The 20,050-nt window shown below is 39.0% G+C and overlaps 2 protein-coding genes and 6 non-coding genes across 8 annotated transcripts; 2 read left to right on the forward strand and 6 right to left on the reverse strand.

Moving 5' to 3' along the window:
- Positions 1–1,439: 1,439 nt before the first annotated feature.
- Positions 1,440–14,249, reverse strand: ttll1 (tubulin tyrosine ligase-like family, member 1). The gene is made up of 10 exons (XM_042404099.1): positions 13,763–14,249; positions 13,465–13,588; positions 11,969–12,177; positions 11,634–11,814; positions 11,269–11,406; positions 11,058–11,166; positions 10,726–10,869; positions 9,992–10,078; positions 8,611–8,774; positions 1,440–3,255 (listed from the first exon to the last, which is right to left on the reverse strand). Exons 2-10 carry the CDS (start codon positions 13,575–13,577, stop codon positions 3,126–3,128), a joined length of 1,275 nt encoding a protein of 424 aa, XP_042260033.1. The 5' UTR covers positions 13,578–13,588; positions 13,763–14,249; the 3' UTR covers positions 1,440–3,125.
- Positions 3,524–3,610, forward strand: trnay-gua. The gene is given in 2 exon segments: positions 3,524–3,560; positions 3,575–3,610. It is a non-coding gene; the product is annotated as a tRNA-Tyr (tRNA).
- trnay-gua lies at positions 4,789–4,875 on the reverse strand. The gene is given in 2 exon segments: positions 4,789–4,824; positions 4,839–4,875. It is a non-coding gene; the product is annotated as a tRNA-Tyr (tRNA).
- On the reverse strand, positions 5,633–5,719 carry trnay-gua. Its single transcript is given in 2 exon segments — positions 5,633–5,668; positions 5,683–5,719. It is a non-coding gene; the product is annotated as a tRNA-Tyr (tRNA).
- On the reverse strand, positions 7,231–7,317 carry trnay-gua. The gene is given in 2 exon segments: positions 7,231–7,266; positions 7,281–7,317. It is a non-coding gene; the product is annotated as a tRNA-Tyr (tRNA).
- Positions 8,114–8,200, reverse strand: trnay-gua. The gene is given in 2 exon segments: positions 8,114–8,149; positions 8,164–8,200. It is a non-coding gene; the product is annotated as a tRNA-Tyr (tRNA).
- On the reverse strand, positions 8,364–8,450 carry trnay-gua. The gene is given in 2 exon segments: positions 8,364–8,399; positions 8,414–8,450. It is a non-coding gene; the product is annotated as a tRNA-Tyr (tRNA).
- A 1,748-nt stretch (positions 14,250–15,997) lies between the features above and the next one.
- Positions 15,998–20,027, forward strand: bik (BCL2 interacting killer). The gene is made up of 6 exons (XM_042402518.1): positions 15,998–16,269; positions 16,354–16,382; positions 17,460–17,562; positions 17,840–17,992; positions 18,088–18,193; positions 19,402–20,027. Exons 3-6 carry the CDS (start codon positions 17,468–17,470, stop codon positions 19,516–19,518), a joined length of 471 nt encoding a protein of 156 aa, XP_042258452.1. The 5' UTR covers positions 15,998–16,269; positions 16,354–16,382; positions 17,460–17,467; the 3' UTR covers positions 19,519–20,027.
- The last annotated feature ends 23 nt before the right edge of the window (positions 20,028–20,050 follow it).

The raw sequence follows: 20,050 nt of genomic DNA on the forward strand, positions 1-20,050 counted from the left end.
TTTATTCTGAAATCGCTTCACTTCCGATCCTGCGCTGTGTAAAACTGGTTAGCTTAGCAACATAAGAAGAGGCGCGCCTGTCTGACGTCACATCCCCTGAAAAGTTCGTCTGGTTACTTTACCCTGAGGCCCCCTATTGGTTTCCAGTATGAGGTCTGGGGCCCTTCTTTGGTCCTGGAGCGGTTTGCAGGGGTCAGTCAGCAAATGAGGAATAATTTGATTTCTCTTGAACTCAACTCTTGAAACTTAAAAGCTTGAAGTCATCATTGAATGTGTTACTTTTTGCTTATCAAACCCATCAGACAGTTCTTTAACTCCAGTTAAGGTCATGTAAATGTTTTAAAATATCAATCTGGGGGCGACTGGGGTCAGAAGTTCTGAGGTTATTAATGTCCCAGTCCATCTAAACATTGAACAAAGTAGTACTGCAGGCACATGGTTAGCTGCTAAATGAAGCAGTGTTGTAATATATCACATTTCCCCATGCACAAATATATCAAGCAAATGATAATGACAGTATGCAAACACAAATTCAACGTCTGAAAATGCAAAATAAAGAACAAAAGTACCGTTTCATAAAGAGGAAGTTCATAATTGTCTCATATTTCTCAATGAACCCCCTGCACAATATGGGTCTTTCTTTACTCATGCAGAAGCCATAAACTTGCAATGCAAACATTCAGGTGTACAATCTTCAGCTTATTATATTTCCTTCATCACATGCAGTCTGAGCGATCTGTCCACAAATCAAAAAAAGATCCCTCTTTTTTTTGTAATTGATATGTCAACATTTCACAAAGTCCTGCAAATAAACTGCTATATGTTGTTTCGTTAAAGGGCCATTTCACCATCATTTCTCTTTAAGCCCTGCTTTAAAATGAACATTATCTATTTGTCAAGGCAGCACCAATGTGGATATTTTATTGACAGGGAATTAAAAGGAAACAATGAAATTCCCATACAGAGAGGTATCATTAACGTAAAGCTAAAAACAGACAAAGCTCTTCACGTCGTGTCACACAAAATATGGTTTATAACCACGATAAAGAACACCAGCAGCACGTCGATCCAGTTTCTTATTTGGCACGGGGGCCGGCTACACCTCAGTTTATTTCATCTCTCAGTAAAGGATGTACTGTATGTGGCAAACAGACTGCTACAGATCAGGTGGCTCATACGTCTTGCCAAACTACTGTTCTGCATGTCCATAACAGCAGTTTGGCAAGACGTACTGAAACAGTGTGGTGGTGGTGGTGGGAGTGTCAAACTTTCATAGTCAAGGAACGGTGCCATGCAGAGACCTACTTTGCTGCCGTGCCTTTGGAAGGATTGACCTCTGATTAATCTAAACTCCAGACAGATTAGGTCCATCAAAGGCTACTGCCCCCCCACCTCCCTCCCCCCTTACCACAGTGAAGTGACGAGAAACACAAAACAGGTTGAATTGAAATTTTATAAAGCACATAAATTGATAAAGAGCAAATTAACAGGCCTGTTACATAATCAGTAGAGAATTTTGCTTCTCTTGTGTTATTTCAAATCAAGAATAAGCAGACATTTGGCATACAAAAGCAGCATTTAGTTTCACAAAACACCAAATGGATTTCTACATCAGAGCAGGGCTGAAAGATATTGTTTCAGCATCAATGTTGTACTTTATGAATGTGTAATAGTCACACTGGAAAGACAAACTGTAAATCATTTTAATGCTGGATAGAAAAATGAAAAAAGTTCCCTTTTTCGAGACTAATATTAAAGACAAACAATCTAGTCCATCTGATGAATAATATCATTCATTATTATTATCATTATACATATCATCATAAGACTCTTCAATTAGAGTATGAAAAGTGGTTAAGACTATATTGAGCAAGGAATTAACCCTGGATTAAATTAAAGTGCATTGCTTGAGTGATCAATTCTACATAAGTCAAAAGCTGAATTTATATGGAGAGCATGTAACTTAAATTATTGCAATTTACCCAGCAAAAACAAAGATATTACAATGATTTTTTTTTACTTTCAAAATATCGTTCAGCCCTACTTGAGTGTATTACAAAAGGCGGATGAATAATCATCGTCAGTGTTTCAATCTTTCAGTAGTTGCAGGACATACAGTAAACGCCTGATAGCTAAGTATGCATACATTCCCAATAAATATAACTGTTTAAGAAAGATTTGAGATGTACTCAACTCAAAATGCAACATGGCAAATAGGTTTAATATTTAAGCAGAAATAAAGTGCAACAGGGTTCTGCACTGAATACAATCAGTCTTAATGATCCCCTCCCTGCATATACATATTGATAATGAACATATAAAAACATTATTAAATTCTAGTTTGGGGTCTATACACATTTAGTGCTGTTAATTGCCTATCAGTACATTATATCTTTATAATCTTTGCACTGGTTACACTTATTGTCCCTTTTTAATATGTTCCTTACATACGGTTTATCTTCTCGTTAGCACCGATGTGGCAGGTCAAGTTAAAGTGTCACTACTCGGTAATCATGCATAGTTCAGGTTGTTTTAATGCTTCTTGCTCGTTTCTTGTTGTTTTTGTATTTCCACTAACTTTCTTTTAACTTTGTGTATTTGCCATTTTCTCACTTGCGACTCCTACTGCAGCCATCAGAGCAGAGGTGTGTTTCTTTAAGTTTCCTCTTTCAAATTTGATATTTTTTTGCCTTCTGGCTTTAAGTTGTTTTTGGGGGGAGTTTTACTTGTTCAAAGAGAACTTGGCCTCGGTTGTGAACTGTTGTTGAGACATTACAAGTGATGTTAGGCTTTAAGAATAAACTTGCCTTGCCTTTACTTCACCTTTAACCCCACCGACACAATTTCTACATTTTTTTTAGCTACTCTTCCATAAAAACAACCACAAACTCCAGCCCTTAAAATTCCCCAAACATGACAATGATGGTTTTTCTCCCCTCCAGCAGCAGCAGGGTTGGTGACCCCTGTGCCACAGTCAGTGAAATTTGAAGAGAGGGAGCAGTCCTCCAACGGATAGTTGGGCTAAAAAAAAGAGAGTCTAGGTGGTCCTTTTTTTAATTCCCTGTGCCACACTGGTGAAGCCTGTGGTAATGTACAGGAAGTCATTAAAAGTCAGCAATATCACCTCACTTCCAGGTGGCGGCAGCAGGGCGAACGCCTGCGCTCCCCTTGGTGCCCTTTGACCCCAGGGACTGGCCCGAGCGGCTCCGCAGGTCACGCTCGGCATTCTCGCTCTGCGCCTGCTCCTCGTCGTACCTGGTGACACACGCAGAAGGAAACCAGAGTCAGATGAGTGAAACGGTAAAGAAATACATGCGAGGGAATTCCTGTTGCCCTCTTTGGTTGCTTTTACGTGGAACAAATAGAGGATTTACTCAAACAATCCCCCCCTTGGTAAACCCCTAAGCACTCACTACCCTCACCCTTGTTTAAACAATGCAGAATGGTGCACCTATTGTGAGAAGATCCCTGAATGCAAAGCATGACTGATAGCTGACTGGTCTGTTAAACTTTAACAACCCTCCCTTCGATAGCTCAGTTGGTAGAGCGGAGGACTGTAGTGGAAATGCCAGGCATCCTTAGGTCGCTGGTTCAAATCCGGCTCGAAGGAGGACTTTTTTTTTCATGTGACTGCCACTTTTAACTTGTTATAGCCACAAACAAGTTGTAAGTGTTTTCCTAATCACTTAAACACCATAATATACGTATGAAACTATAACAAAATGGACTTTGATTAGGGGCTGGCTCCTCTTAAGACGTGAAAAGATATATGGGGAAATGGTGAGGAGAAAAACCTTCAGCACCTACTCATAACATCTCAACAGCAGACTTTCAACCAACAAACTGAAATAAAGTTTGTATAAAAAATATTTTGCACCTTTTCTGAGCAGCAGTGAACAAAGATAAGGTAAGGTTGCTCATAAAAGAGTGCAGAGGCAGAAGGGTTGATCCCTCTGTGCCGAGCAGATGTTGAGCAGTTTGTTTTAACAGATGCAGCTTTTTCAGAATGGATTTGTGCAGTGACTTATGATCTTTGCCGCTGCCGCAACAGAACTCCTCTGCTTTAATTCAGCCAAATATAACCAACACATTTTCCATTGTTAGCAGTTGTTTTCGGTGCTGTTTTTTACACCGCATATACAGTGTAATAGTGTGGAAACTGAGGGGAATCCTAAAGTCTTTGCTGTGTTTACTTAAAGTCATAAGTAAACATAGGAAAGATTTGCATGGCAATGGTCTGTTGTACAGGACAGATCACACTCAAGTGTACTTTGTTCCTCAGCACACCATTATGTCACATATTTAAAACGCACACCCTTGAGCCGGATTTGAACTGGTGACCTAAGGATACCTGCGACTAAGTCCTCCACTCTACCAACTGAGATATCAAAAGAAGACATCATGTTAAAAAGCACTGGTAGTAGCATGCATTTCTGTTACAATACTGCAAACAACATGAGACCAGGGCCTACTAGAACGTTACTGACTGCAGAAACAGTAATTTCATAGTATTTAATTTCATTCACTTAATACTGCAAGGTCTGTATCAGCCGGGATAGCAATCTAGAGGTTGGGATTGGTGAATCTCTATTAAAAACTCTCATTATATCAGGAGCATTACGCAATGCCAAATGTATTTTCTCTGTTTAGCTGTAGATAGCAGAAGTGTTACAAAGGCTACAGCTAACAGCTTACTGTTCTTGGCATTTTTCTGTAGCTACGATCCCATTTAGTCTCTGAAACTGCTGAGCAACATATTTCTTTTGCCTCTTTACAGTTAAAAGTCTCTCCTTCGAGCCGGATTTGAACCAGCGACCTAAGGATGCCTGGTATACCCACTACAGTCCTCCGCTCTACCAACTGAGCTATCGAAGGTAGACAAGATGCTAAAAGCGCAAATAGAAGCATGTGTTTGTGTTTACTGTGAGCAAGAGTGACTTTCCAGAGTAACAATTATGAATAAGAAACACTCAAATAAAAATAAATACAAGGTATATAACTGTATATACCTGCTGTGCATCATCTACTGTTAACCTAACTAACAACATCATGACATAAACTTTATGTTGCCCAAACACTCGTCCTTTGAAGTGCAGTTGAATCAGTGACTCACATACAGACTGCAGCTAAAGGGGCCAGTATACCCAGTATGGTTGAATAGCTTCAGAAACACCCTCCCCCACACACACACCCTTCTAAGGTCGGATTAGCGGGGGCTGTGCAGGGCAATTTCTGTAACTTTCCAAAATGGACAATCTGCCATTCACACCCACTTCACACCATGATTGGCCAGCTGCGCGGAGGCGAGAAAGTTGTCACGGTTTAACGCGTCTCTCTAGCTCTTTTTTTTTTTTTTACATTCCTGTCAGAACCATTTCGGTCACTTTTAACGTGAACGACCACATGCAGCACTATGAAATATTAAATATGTGCCATTATATCCACATTTAAACAATATCAGTTCTCTGCGTTCTTTATGGTAGCTGGTTTTTCACTCCACCTTTTGAGTGTAGTCATTCAGAACAACTGTAAACAACTATACTGCAACCTTAATAATTTACCGTACTTGTATGAGCTGATCCGGTCTAAACTGTTGATATTTCACCACTCATTTTTCACAGTTAAAAGTCACTCCTTCGAGCCGGATTTGAACCAGCGACCTAAGGATGCCTGACATTACCACTACAGTCCTCCGCTCTACCAACTGAGCTATCGAAGGGTGATAACAAGCTACGGTTGCTAGTAGAAGCAGGTGGTTGTGGTAACTATAAGAAAGAGACACTTCCCAGAATTATAATTATGAATAAGAAACACTAAAATAAAAACCACTACAGTCATCTGCTCTACCGATTGAGCTGAGATTAGATGCTGTTTCCTCTAAAGACAAGACAAATATTTTATATGGGGAAATGGTGACTGCTTTAATAGAACAAATCTTCAGCACCTATTCATAACATTTCAACAGCATAATGATAGAAACCAACGAAAACAATAAGTGGAGCAGAGTCAACTTTAACCAGACTCTGAACCAACAAAAGGAAAGAAAATTTCTATAAAAATATTTTCCTCATTAACACATTTGGAGAAAAGCAGCTTTTCTGAGCAGCAGTGAGCAAAGATAAGGTAAGGTTGCTCATAAAAGAGTGCAGAGGCAGAAGGGTTGATCCCTCTGTGCCGAGCAGATGTTGAGCAGTTTGTTTTAACAGATGCAGCTTTTCAGAATGGATTTGTGCAGTGACTTATGATCTTTGCCGCTGCCGCAACAGAACTCCTCTGCTTTAATTCAGCCAAATATAACCAACACATTTTCCATTGTTAGCAGTTGTTTTTGGTGCTGTTTTTTACACCGCATATACAGTGTAATAGTGTGGAAACTGAGGGGAATCCTAAAGTCTTTGCTGTGTTTACTTTAAGTCATAAGTAAACATAGGAAAGATTTGCATGGCAATGGTCTGTTGTACAGGACAGATCACACTACAGTGTACTTTGTTCCTCAGCACACCATTATGTCACATATTTAAAATGCACACCCTCGAGCCGGATTTGAACCGGTGACCTAAGGATACCTGCTACTACGTCTACAGTCCTCCAATCTACCAACTGAGATATTGGACTGAGACATCATCTTAAAAAGCACTAGTAGTAGCATGCATTTCTGTTACAATACTCTACCTCACTGCAAACAACGAGACCAGGGCCTACTAGAACATTACTGACTGCAGAAACAGTAATTTCATAGTGACTTTGATGTAGAGACTGCATTGATTGGTAACAGCTGAACGATACCTTATTAATTTAATACCGCAAGGTCAGTATAAGTCCTGATAGCGAGCCAGAGGTTCAGATTGGTGAATCCCTTCTAAAAACTGATACTCTCACTGTATCTCTGTTTTGCCATAGATAGCAGTACTATTACAAAGGCTCAAGCCTACAGCTTACTGTTCTGTAGACAGTTTTTCGGTAGTTATGAACCATTTCAGTCTCCTAAACTGCTGAACAACATATTTCACAACTTATCTTTTCCCCTCTTTACAGTTAAAAGCATTTCCTTCGAGCGTTATGCAATGCCAACTGCATTTTCTCTGATTAGCTGTAGATAGCAGAAGTGTTACAAAGGCTACAGCTAACAGCTTACTGTTCTCTTGGCATTTTTCGGTAGTTACGATCCGATTTAGTCTCTGAAACTGCTGAGCAACATATTTCTTTTGCCTCTTTACAGTTAAAAGTCCCTCCTTCGAGCCGGATTTGAACCAGCGACCTAAGGATGCCTGGTATACTCACTACAGTCCTCCGCTCTACCAACTGAGCTATCGAAGGCAGACATACTGAAAGTGCTAATAGAAGCATGTGTTTGTGTTTACTGTAAGCAAGAGTGACTTTCCAGAGTTCCAATTATGAATAAGAAACACTAAAATACAAATGAATACAAGGTATAATACTGTATACCTACTGTGCATCATCTACTGTTAATGTTAACCTACCAAATAATGTCAATGACATATGAGACAATCCAGCCTAAACAGCCTAAACCTGCCACTGCTTCAGGCTGGATTTGAACCAGCAAGCTAAGGATGCCTGATGACACTACTACAGTCCTCCGCTCCAAAAGGAGTCAAACAAACTATGCTGTGTATTTCATTGGATTGTGATGCAGTGTGAGCACTGCTGCTCAGTTTTAGTTGTGGCTGCTGTTAATCCCGACCACATACTGCTATAGAGTTAAAAGAATCTGGTGCATTTTATTCTCTTCTTGCTTTCTCTAGTCTCTAGAAGTGAAAGTCAAAGGCAGCTTGACTTTGCTGTAGATTACCAATGATTTTGTAGATTCTTGATTTTCTTCATTCAAGAATCTAGAAGAAGTCGCCTTGATTCAGTACAACCAGAAATAAAAGATGACTAGACTTTTTAAAATTATTTTAAATTCCACTCTTTTGAGGAATATGCAGCAAAGTCCTGTTGCCTTTCTCTTAACACTTGAAGATATCCTATCGCCTGGATGTCTGAGAATGTTTACTCTAGAGTTCATGTGCTGAAGAACTTCTACTTAGTTACGTCTTCTGGAAAACGTGTAGGTATGTAAACAATCCATTCTCCTCATACAGTTAAAAGCCACTCCTTCGAGCCGGATTTGAACCAGCGACCTAAGGATACCTGCTATAACCACTACAGTCCTCCGCTCTACCAACTGAGCTATCGAAGGGTACAATGACCTGAAAGCTGATGCTTCGATTTAGAGTAAAAACAGCCACTGCTTTTATTAACAAGGTCCCAGTTAATACACAACAGTATAAAACTCTAACAGTCTCATTGCTGTAGCTGCTATTAGACACAACACACTATTAAGTCATGCAGTTAAAAGTCACTCCTTCGAGCCGGATTTGAACCAGCGACCTAAGGATGCCTGATATGACCACTACAGTCCTCCGCTCTACCAACTGAGCTATCGAAGGTTTCTAAACACCTTGCTGCAGGATAGCAGGTCAAACTTTGTAACTAGAGAAGGTAAACTTTTACTTTTGGCAGATATTTTTAGCGTCTGTGTGACCTCTCGTGGCTGTTAGAGGTTGCCTGGACTCTTACTTGTGACTGGCAGATTTAAGTGTCACTCACAGGACTTGATAGTTGCCCAGGGCCTCTCTGGGCGGGCTGCGGTTCCAGCGGCAGTCTGGGATGTCCCCGTTGGGCGTGACGATGTTGAGGGTGTCGTTGATGAGGTTGTACTTCAGGATGCGGTCGTTGGCTGTGCTGGAGGTCAACGAGGGAGAGGCATTGACCTGTGGATCGCATAGAGAGAATGACATTTACATTTGAAAAGAGAGGAATTGTGCACATGGAGATTCAGTTTCCAATTTGGAATAAACAATTCACAGCTCCTGGGTGCGGCACATGAATGTACTGAGGGATCCAACAAGGCCTGAGCTCATTGTTCAGTTTCCTTCTACCCCATATAGAAGCTTTTATCAAGCAGGAAATTCTGCTGCTAATGTGCACATAAACACATACATTGAAGGAAGTAAATACACACTGGAAAACTTAGACAGCTGCCCGAACGAGATAAAGCAGCAACCTTGATATCAACAAACCCTTAGTAGACGGCGTAAACAGCATTGCATGTTAATAAGAGTTGGATACTTGCATACATCAAACCATGACAGTGGAAGTTTCAGGAATAATGAGCAAAGGAAAGTGTTCCTGACAAGGTTTGTGGCACACGTTGTTTCGGTCCCTCACTGAGGAGCGATTATGCCCCGCAACCAACTTCATGTCGACCAAAATAGATCAGATTGGTGTCTGTGAACAAAAATAGTTCAGACGTAGCCTGGAAACCCAGCGACATATTGTACGGCTGTCGAAATGAGCGCAGTAAAATATGACAGTCACACACCAAGCATAATATTTAGACAGCTAAAAAAAAGAAGATGATACAATGAAGACAAGTGCAACAAATTTAAAATCGCATATTATCTTCAATCGTTAAGACAAGCCAGCAAATAGCCTGTATCAGCCTGTATTCCTTATAGTATACAGCTTCAGTTTCAGGTCTTTACACTAGAATAGTGCACCGAGAGGGTTAAAGACACACCTTCAGCACAACAAAGAGAGGCAAACATCCAAACGTACGCTCACAAAGTTCAATCTCAAGGGCATTTCAAGTTGCCTCATACTCCAGGGAAAGGAACGTGAACTCACCGTGCAAGTATGTGAAGTATCTCTGGGCTTAGTGAAATATGCAACTTGTGTCTTTAAGAACTAGGCTAAGTAATACATCATTTTTTTTACACAGCAGAGGTTCATTTTTAGTCTATTAAATCCCTTTTATGTGCATACCTGCCTTAAAATGTTGGAACGTTACCATGTTGTTGGGTAATTTTATGAATGTGTGGATCTAATGTTTTTATTTGAGAGTGTTGTTATTTTATGTATTTTTACGGTGCTATTTAACTAAATAAAACTAACTGTGTGTATGTAATAACTCACTTAAAAGACTTACCTCAATAAGCCATGGCTTGAGCTTGTCATCAATAATGATGTCATACCCGTAACACTCAAAACAGTGCTTGTCATTGTTCATCACAGGCTGAGGGGAAGAGGAGACAGAGAGAGAAATGGGAAGATGAATTGTGAAATGTGGGGAAGTTTTTAACTGAACAGACATTGATTCAGTCAGGAGGGATGTTAGTAAGTAAACATATTAAAAAAATCCACGAGCAGTTGTAACTATTAGCAACACAGCTTCAGTCTATCGTCGCTGGGTATCGAGGCTTTAAAGGGGAAGTGAGTCAGATCACTTAGAAGAAAAGAGAAGTGTGCATTCGGTTGGGTACTAAAAACGAAAAGACATCACCACATTGAGGTGGTTGTGCAGCTGTGTGTTTAAAAGTGTTTGCCCACTGAAATGACATACAACCAAACACTTAAAACAGCATCCGAACAGGAACAAAGTAAAACTCAACGACTGAAATGCTGCAAGACTGCGATATGTGTGGTTCAATGGTCTCTGTGCTGTATGTAGCTGCACCACTAGGGATGTGAGTAAGTGCAGGTTTACCTAAAATTGATCATTTAACATACAAAACATATAGGATCAACAGTAGACACCATAAAATTATTATTTTTGTCTTATTAATCAGCATGTAGGGGTAAGTGTCACATAGTTTCAAGTTGTGGAAATTTTGGAGTTAAAAAAAACAACAAAAAAACAACATAATCATGATGTCCACTTACAGCCACAGCCTTCAGGGACTGCACCACGATCCAGTGGATCTGATCGAACAGTCGGCTGGTCACCTCCTTTCCTCTGGTGCTCTCTAGGTACAAACGGAGGTTACTGACCGTCCACTTGCCTCCGTGGACGTGGTTGTAGTCGTCCTGCGTTAAAGGCACACAACTAGATGTTGGAATTTTTGTTTTTAAATACAGTATGAGGTTTTAAAGACACTTTAAAAACATAACCTCCTTCTATTTAATATCCAATATAACTTAAAACTTACTCATACTAAATATTTGGTGCGCCGTATGAATTCCCACTATCCATACCAGACATAATACAGACTTACCCCGTGTTTTTGGATGGCCACATTAGTGAGGTGAACAAACATGTTGTCCAGCTCACTTGTGCTTGGTGTGTACTTCACTGTGCAGAACCTACAGAAACCCAGCTTGTACCTACAAGTCAAACACGAAAGGACGCTCAAAAAGTTCAGTTATGTCAATAAATCGAAGCAACAGATGTATATAACCTACATATACTGTATATTCGGGGCTTACATGTAGCATTTGAGTGGCCTGTACGTGGTCACCAGGACGTAGAGTCGCAGGTCGAACTTCTTCCCTCCTATCAGCAGAGGATTATCGATGTACAGGGAGATAACGTAGGCTTCTTTGCCACTAGAGGCTGCTACAAACCTGGAGGCAAAAAGCAAGAGGAAAAGCATAAGAACGTTCTGTGGACAGTTTTGGGTGTTAACCTAGGACTCAAATGCTCAAACAGTAGATTCTCCTCATATGGGATCATTTATTCATCGTTACGCAGTTTTCTGGCTACAATCAAGGCTCTTCAGTCCATTTTTATCAAAAGGAGAAAGATGAAAGCAGAGACTAAGTGTGTTATGATGACTTCCTTGTCGACTCACGTGGAGGTGCGGCTGTCTCTGGACCACTTTTTAATCTGGGACAGTTTGTTGATGAGGAAGATGCCCTTGCCTTGGGCCTTCCCACAGGGCTTCATGATCCAGGTGCTGGATGGATTCTTGCGGAACTCTTCCACAAAGAGATTATAATCGGCAGGGAGCATGAACGTCACAGGGACAAAATCTGCATATCATACAGAGAATGAATAAAACATAATCAGCTTTATTAGAGAAAGCTTTAAATGTTTTGTGTATCCACGATGGAAAATGGGACGGTGGCAGATAAAATATGTGTGCATTTCTACTCTAATCCCTTCCCTCAGCCCTCTAATAGATACCTAAATAAATATATTTTCCATTCTCGTCCTTCTCTGCCAGCGGGCTGCCTTCCTTCTCCAGCTCCTTGCGGTAGCGTTTGATGTTCTTAATCATCAAGTCCTTCCTAGTCAGCTCATAATGGTTGGGGAAGTGGTTAACCATCTGGTCATCTGACAGGCGGTAGCCGGTGTCCACGCTGAACACATTCCTGATGGTCTGGATGCTCATCCTACATGTGGGTACAAATAAACCTGCGTTATGGTGATCTGAAGAGTCTGGAGCCTATATATAAGCATGGTGGTATATTTAGAATCAACATGGGGGGCGTCTGTGGCTCAAAAGACCAGCGGTTCGATCCCCGACTCCTCCAGTCCGCATGTCGAAGTGTTCTCGGGCAAGATACTGAACCCCAAATTGCTCACCAAAGGCTGTGCCATCAGTGTGAGAGTGTGGGTATTAATGAGTATTAAAACCTGCCCTGATGATGATGATGATGAACGAGTTGGCACCTTGCATAGAAGCCTCTGCCATCAGTGTATCTGAGTGAGCGTATACTCAAGTATTGTACAAAGGTACAAATTTAAGGTCCTTGTAAAGCTGCAACAATAAGTCAATTGACAGGAAATAAATCTGCAACTATTTTGATAATCGAATAATCATTTTAGTAATTTTATAAGCAAATATGCCAAAACATTTGCTTGTTTTAGCTTCTCGATTGTGATGATTTAATGCTTTTCTTTGTCATAAATGATAGTAATCTGAATATCTTTAGGTTTTGGACTGTTGTACAGACAAAATAAGACATTTAAAGATGTAACCATTGGCTTTGGGAAATTATAACGGGCATTTTCTCTACTTTCTGACAATTTATAGACAAAAGAGTTCATTGATTAATCAAGAAAATAATCAAAAGATTAATCGACAATGAGAATAATCATTTGTTGCAACCCTAGGTACTTGTACTTTACATTTATACTGTTTTATAAGTGTACTCCATTAGATTTCAGGCTTTTTACTGCACTATATGTATCTGACAGCTATAATTCCTAGTTACCTGAATACAATGCATTGTTAAAGATTAAACCAGTGGTTCCCAACCTTTTTGGCTTGTGACCCCTTACAAAAAAGCAGAGTCTAGTTGAAGCACCTCGCTAAGTTTCACACGTACACGTAGACTTTTATTCAAATAACTTAGCTGTTCGAGGCCCAGAGAGGTAAAATTATCCAACATTTCAACCAAAAACTAAGGAGAAAGGTACAAAAAATACCAACAACTAAATGCTGCTTATGCATTGATCCATCAGTCATAACTATCTAATAATGTAATATATATTACTTTATCAGTCACAGGGGCCACTTCTTTTGATACACTACCTTTACTAATATGGAATATTTATGTTGTGGTATTGGTACTTTGATCTAAGCAGAGGATCTGACTAATTCTTCCAACACTCTATTTGTGTGATTGGTGCAGAGAATATTATCTTAGGACTAAATATAATATGCAAATATGTACCAGTAGAAATTCCAGTCCTCGTTTTCTGTGACTTGGATCCATTCCCTCTTCTCAAAGTTGTTGATGAGCACTGATTTCTCAATATCAGTCACCCACTTCACCTTACCGGCCATGGTGCCTCCCACTAGGGTGGAGCACAACATAACAGGTAAACAGCCAGTAAAGCAGACAAACACAGAGACATGATTCATGACAATGCACTGTAAATAGAATACACACAGTATATAAGAAAATGCATGCTTTAAGTATGGACCAAAGCATTTTGCATTGCCTCTGTGGTTGCTAACAAGTCACCGACCTGCAAATCAATTTCAGGAAACAGCCAGTCATCAGCATCAGCTAGCCGGGCTGGCTCAGTTAGCAGGCTGCTGAATCCTCCCTGGACGGCTGCTGCAGAGGCTGGGCGGACATCACCAAGTCAGTGATGCAATCTCATCAGACCGTGGTCAGATAAACTCTCAGCCGGAGGACAGGCTGTCAGCATCACCGATAGCTTCTCCTAACAACGGAGAACCGCCTCCATGTTGGCAGTTTCATAGCTAACGAGCCACATTTATTGATCCAGGCGTCGTGAAGCTGGACACAGTGACGAAACGCGCCCACCACGACCAAAGTCCTTGCTATTAAAAACGTAATTAAATATTTCATGTAAAATATACCTCTGCCATGCGACTGAATTGCAATTTTTGGTGGGATTTTTATATAAAAATGTCAAAAATCTGAAACGACGTCGTTTTGGGCTTGGCTTATCCGGGAGGATAACCTAGCAACGGAGGACGCAGTGACGTCAGCACGATGGTAAATACCACACTTGACCAGCAGGGGTCAGTGTTGTTCTAAGTATGGAAGTTCAACTGCAACAAATAAATTACATCCAGTAGTTATTATGATATATATGTTTGATATAAGCTCCAAGAAGTTATCTGCTGATAATGATAATAATTCTAGAAATATTCAGTGGCGGAAGAAGTACTCAGATCTTTTACTTCAGTAAAAGTAGCAATACCACAATGAAAAAAAATACTCAGTTACAAGTAAAAGTCCTGCATTCAAAATTTTACTTAAGTAAAAGTACAAAAGTATTGTCAACAAAATGTACTTAAAGTATAAAAAGTAAAAGTACACATTATGCAAAATGGCCCAATTTAATGTTGTCCAGGTAGAGCTAATTTTAACACCGTAGACTAGTATACTAGTCTAATCTATAACCATGCACATCAACTGATCAAATGTTTTACGTATAAAATATTGATCTGAAAAGTAACTAGCGACTACAGCTGTGACATAAATATAGTGTAATAAAAAGTACAATATTTCCCTCTGAAATGTAGTGGAGTAGAAGTATAAAGTAGCACAAAATGGAAATACTCAAGCAAAGATCTATTACCTCGAAATTGTACTTAAGTACTGTACTTGAGTAAATGTACTTGGTTTCATTCCACCACTGGAAATATTAAAAATCATATTTTTGCCATTTTAGGTAGGGGTTGGATAGGTTTGACACACAAATGGATTCATAGAGAAACCAGCTTGTTAAATGCCTTGTAAAACCTTAGTTTTTTTTTAATTTTTACATATCACCCTTAAATTTGGTGCACTTATGGCCAAGGAGTGTGGGAATCAGAAAATGTAAAGTTTGAAGAGTTTTATAACCCAGATTTGAGGAGATTCACTGTAAGAAAAAAATGCAGTTTTTAATGAAAATTGTGGATTCACTGTCCTTTATTTTCCTGGAGATTATTGAATTAACTAATTTACTCTTTACACCTAATGGTACAAGTGTCCTTTTCCCTTTAAGCCATTAAGTCTGCTTCGGTGTTGTATACAGAAGATGTTAAACAGAATTACCCAGAGTTATATAAAATTAGGCACAGTGTAATGTAATGTTATTGTAATGTTTATACTGTTACAACTGATGTGTGTTTTCAGTGTGCTGCTCAAACTGTACAATAAAGAGAAAAAAATCCTGTACAATAAAGGTTTCTTTAAAAAAAATTAGAAAGCATACAATGAACTAAGAACCCAGAACTGAACCACTTGAAACACCAAACACACAGTGTTTCTGTTGCGTTAAAAAAGAATAATAGAAAGATAACATTTTAGTGGACACACATTAGCTTCTATACAAAATATTATTTTTATCTGTAGTTGTCTTCTTGTACTACCATATGAACACTTCATTTGAGTTTTTTCAGACGTTAAGTGTATATGAAATCCCATTAACACAATCTTATTATATACAGCAAATATTCTTCTTTAGATTGCATAAAAAATAAACAAACAAACTATTATTATAATGTATTATTAGTGGCCAGCCGTCCATGTAATCAATACAAAATGTTTTGACACGATCACAGGTGTACAAGTGTTGTACAGTGTTACTGGGTAAACAGTGTCAAAATGTATCAATAACATTATAACAGCATTATTATTGTTATTTGTAATACATTTGTAATACAATACATTTCACCTTCCAAATGAAACCAAGTTATCATTAAAATGTAAGAACACATATCTTTATGCCATTAATATTGAAAAGGGATATATATACACATTGTATGTCGCTCTGTATCTTTTTTGTTTGTTTGTTTCACTTTATTGAACATGCATCACATAAACAGCAGGTTGGCAGAATTGAATAAATGAAAAATAAACAGAACAGTATCTTCTGCTCAAATTGATTTTCCACATTTTATGGTTTTATGTGTCGCCCCCTGCTGGTCACTATCGGCAGCAGCAGGTAAAGGCGTGGCCAGTGATATTTGAGTCAGTTACCTGAGAGCAACAAGATTAAAGGACGCTGCTGTAAGTGCAGGAAAATACCTACAAATATTTATTTTATTTCACTATCAAAACCTTTGAATTACAATGTCTTTATGTTTATTACAGGGCGGCGTCCGCTTTAATCTACACAAAAGGTAAGTTTTACTTTCATTTTTACCTGTTTACTACCAATCATATTCGATTTTTATCTAACACGAGTTTAAGATAATATAAAACTGCTGCAGAAAAGCTAATCTGGATGTGTAATCAGTCATTTTTTAAGTTAATTCATGTCTATAGGCTTAATTCGTAATCCAATATGCGTGATCTTCAAAACGACCTTTGTTTGCTTTGGGTGAGAAGGATGACTTCATCTCTTTGTTGTGACAATATGACAAAGAACTACTGGCTATTACAGGATTAATACTTAAAAACTGTGGACTGGGCTTTATTTTGCAGCATTGGCTTTGATTATAAAGTTTAATTTCTCACAGTGAGAGCTACTATTTGATGATATTATGCCATCAAATTGGCATAAACATAAAGATGAAGTGATAAAAGATGAATTACCATAATAACACAAAGAGAAACCTTTTCGATTCTAACACTAGTAATTACTTCAAATTACTCGTTTAACTCAAGATTATTAAGTGAACAACAAGTTTAAAACTAGTAAACGGATTGTTTTGAGCCATTAATGTTTTATAAAAAACCAGTTTGGTTAATTTGAGTTATGGAAATGGGGAATTTGCATCCAGTCACGTGAGTGAAGATACAACAGAAACTGGTTTGAGGACAGGTGCATGTAGGCGGGTATACACCTGTTTATGCCTGATAGAGCAAAACAGATGATAAAGAATTATGATGATAAAAAAATGTCACTGGTTATGAACTAGTCCTGAACATCACATTAACTGGAGGGTTGAAACACACGTTTGTGGCAACATACAGTAAGCAGACTACAACTGTTGGACTTCATCCAACAGATGATGTCATCTCTTCAAACCTGTTTTATTAACCTGGATATTCTCCCCGGTAACACAGCCACCGCCTATCCTGGTCACATGACCCAGTATTTACACAACCTGTTTATGAACGTTGGGAGTCCAGGAAGGACATCACATTAACACCTACAAACAGTGGAGCCATCACCTGTCCTGCATGGCTAATGATGTTTTTCCCGTCACATGTACCAATATGATTAATTTGCATTCAACCTGTTCCCTTTTCAGAAAACAAGATGGTGGAACTAACAAGAAAGCCGAGTCGTGTCGTCTCCCTCCAGGCTGGACCTGGTGACGTGGACACTGGTACCCTGTCTGACGTCAACCTCAGGTACGGGCCTTCCCCGCTACAGCGTGACGGTTCATAGTAACAACAATACACAGCTCGGACAGGCTGCGCCTCAGGCAACACACCATGTGGGATCAGTTGTACTGATAACAAACAATATAATAAAAGGTTTTTGTTTTCAGAATCATTATGTCACAAAAAATAAGCACTGTATGCCTCAACTCAAGCTACCGACTGACAACACTTTGCTTACACAATGAGAAAAAAACAGACACAGATCTTAGTAACTGAGCAAGAGTCCCTCCTGTTCCTCCTTTAGGATCAATGACAGGGCTGCTCGGGTCTTTGGTCGTCAGTTGGCTGTAATTGGAGACCAGCTGGACCAGGAGTGGGCCAGCAGACAGCTGAACTGGTTACCGACTCCCCTGCACATGCTGAGACCTGCTCAGGCACTGACCAGGACCATCTACCGGTAAAGAAAAATCCACAAAGCATGCCACTTCATGTTATTCATTTTACATCTGTACAGTGTTTAAGAAATCCTAACCTGGTGTTGCTCCTTCACAGGGACATCCACAGTCAGTTATGGGGCTTCCAGGGCTTGTGTGCTGCAGTGAAGGCCTGGATAGCGAGCACTGCGCCTGGGCAGGGGATCCTCAGATCTGAGGCCTGGGTAACACTCTGATATTATATTTATGTCAAGTCTGAGCGCACAACGAGGCATTTTTAGCACAGAAAAAGACTGTTTTGCATGCACATAATTCATATTTTTGCGCGAGTGCTTCCCTACCTCCCTTGTGACAGATAATCCTAATAAAGATCAGACTGGAAACAAAACATCCAATTAGAAACGTCCTACTCCAATTATCCAATAGGCTTTAAATGTTACACTCTGTCATGTTGAGTGAGCATGTAGACAAACTTGAACTGACTTGTAAATGTAGTAAAACTGTATGTGCTTATTAAGTTACATGAGCAAAAATACATTTATTGAAAACAGAATTTTTTTTTTTGGTTGCTAAAATTGATTTTAACCTCACAAAGTCTAATTTATATGCATGAAAAAACTCATTGCACGCTCAGAATTGAGACACAACAATAATTCGGTAACACTTCATTTTATAGGTCCTTTCATTTAATACCAATTTCATGTAAATTTTCTATGTAATTTGCAGGTATTTATTGGTTAATTTCTAGAACATTTTACAGGAAGGATGGTGCAATTTGGTACAAATTGTAAGAAAAAATGGAAAAAGTTGGTTTCATTGGTGAGCACCTACTCATTATATTTGGGTTCATAGTTGTTCATTTGCAAAGATTCTTAATGAAATTAGGCTCAACAGTTTTTCAACTGACAGAAAATACTTTCTTTGTATTAGTGTTGGCATATTAGATTCATTCTTAAAAAGTCTGCAGCAACTTTTGGCAAATTATTGAAAAAAAAGTCCTGAAAATTACTAGGAAAGTACGGGATCCATAAAATAGTGTTATTGAAATTGTTGATAGTTTTTAAGAAACAATGTAATATGTTAATGTATCGTTTGACACACAAACTACACACTGAACACTTTTCTGTCAGTTAAAGAATTGCCTCAAGAGTCTTATTTATTAAGATTTTGTGCAAATTAACAACTACAAACGAAACTACAATTCAACCAATTTAACTTTCCCCCCCTTTTTTCTTATAATTTGTACTAAATTGCACCACCGTCTCTGCAAAATGTCCTAAAAATGAGCCGTTAAATACCTGCAAATTACTCCAGGAAATAAATGTAAAATTAAGGGACTTGTAAAAGCATTTTCCAATAATTCCTTTATATATCTCCTTTCACGAGTTCAGGAGAATAGTCCAAGTCTGACTCATGATGTTTCATTTTACAGGTTTCCACTTTTAAACCCGCAACCTGCACTGGCTGGACCAGAGGAGCACTGGTGACTGTGGCACTGGTGGCTGCAGTGGCCATTTTCGGTGCTTTATGGGTGGAAGGGAGAGCCTAAGTGGCCACAAGCAGGTCTTTCGGCCATTATATATTTGACCAGAAAAATGTTTGCAAACAAGTGACAGTTATTGCTAAGTGATTTGCTTCTGCTGTTTACTTCAACTTCTCTTTTTATACTAATTTAATGAGCGGTATTTAATTTGACACAAAGACTGCAAACACCTTTTTAGGGCAACACGACCAGAAGCAGGAGAAAAAAATATACTTGTGGGGAACTGGGAATGGTTTATATCAGCTTTACAGTCTTGCTTAAGGAGTTGGTCAGTGTTTTGTAGCATTAACATGATGGTTCACGGTTGTATTAATGTCAAAGTGCTTGTTTCCAATGACTGGACTGTTGCTGGTCTGCAGTCTTTTATATCCAGATTAGTTTCTTACTGGTTTAAGAGGCCATAATTTTTTACAAATGAAATGTAGCCTTGCTTAATATACAATTAAGGGAGCTGGACTTTCTGTTTCGGATTTAAAAATGCTTTTTTTCATGTGATGCAAATAAACTTCATAATGACAAAAACTTTGCAGGTCTCATT

This window comes from Thunnus maccoyii, chromosome 23, assembly GCF_910596095.1.
Source record: "Thunnus maccoyii chromosome 23, fThuMac1.1, whole genome shotgun sequence".
NCBI lineage: Eukaryota > Metazoa > Chordata > Actinopteri > Scombriformes > Scombridae > Thunnus > Thunnus maccoyii.

Excerpts from the sequence above, each read along its gene's own strand:
- ttll1 (XM_042404099.1), bottom strand. The coding sequence starts at position 13,577 with ATGGCCGGTAAGGTGAAGTGGGTGACTGATATTGAGAAATCAGTGCTC. Across the intron at positions 10,870-11,057 it reads TGGCCATCCAAAAACACGGG|GACGACTACAACCACGTCCA; the intron begins GTAAGTCTGTAT and ends CCTTTAACGCAG. Across the intron at positions 8,775-9,991 it reads TCAAGCCATGGCTTATTGAG|GTCAATGCCTCTCCCTCGTT; the intron begins GTAAGTCTTTTA and ends TGCGATCCACAG.
- bik (XM_042402518.1), top strand. The coding sequence starts at position 17,468 with ATGGTGGAACTAACAAGAAAGCCGAGTCGTGTCGTCTCCCTCCAGGCT. Across the intron at positions 17,993-18,087 it reads CTGACCAGGACCATCTACCG|GGACATCCACAGTCAGTTAT; the intron begins GTAAAGAAAAAT and ends GCTCCTTCACAG. Across the intron at positions 18,194-19,401 it reads TCCTCAGATCTGAGGCCTGG|GTTTCCACTTTTAAACCCGC; the intron begins GTAACACTCTGA and ends TTCATTTTACAG.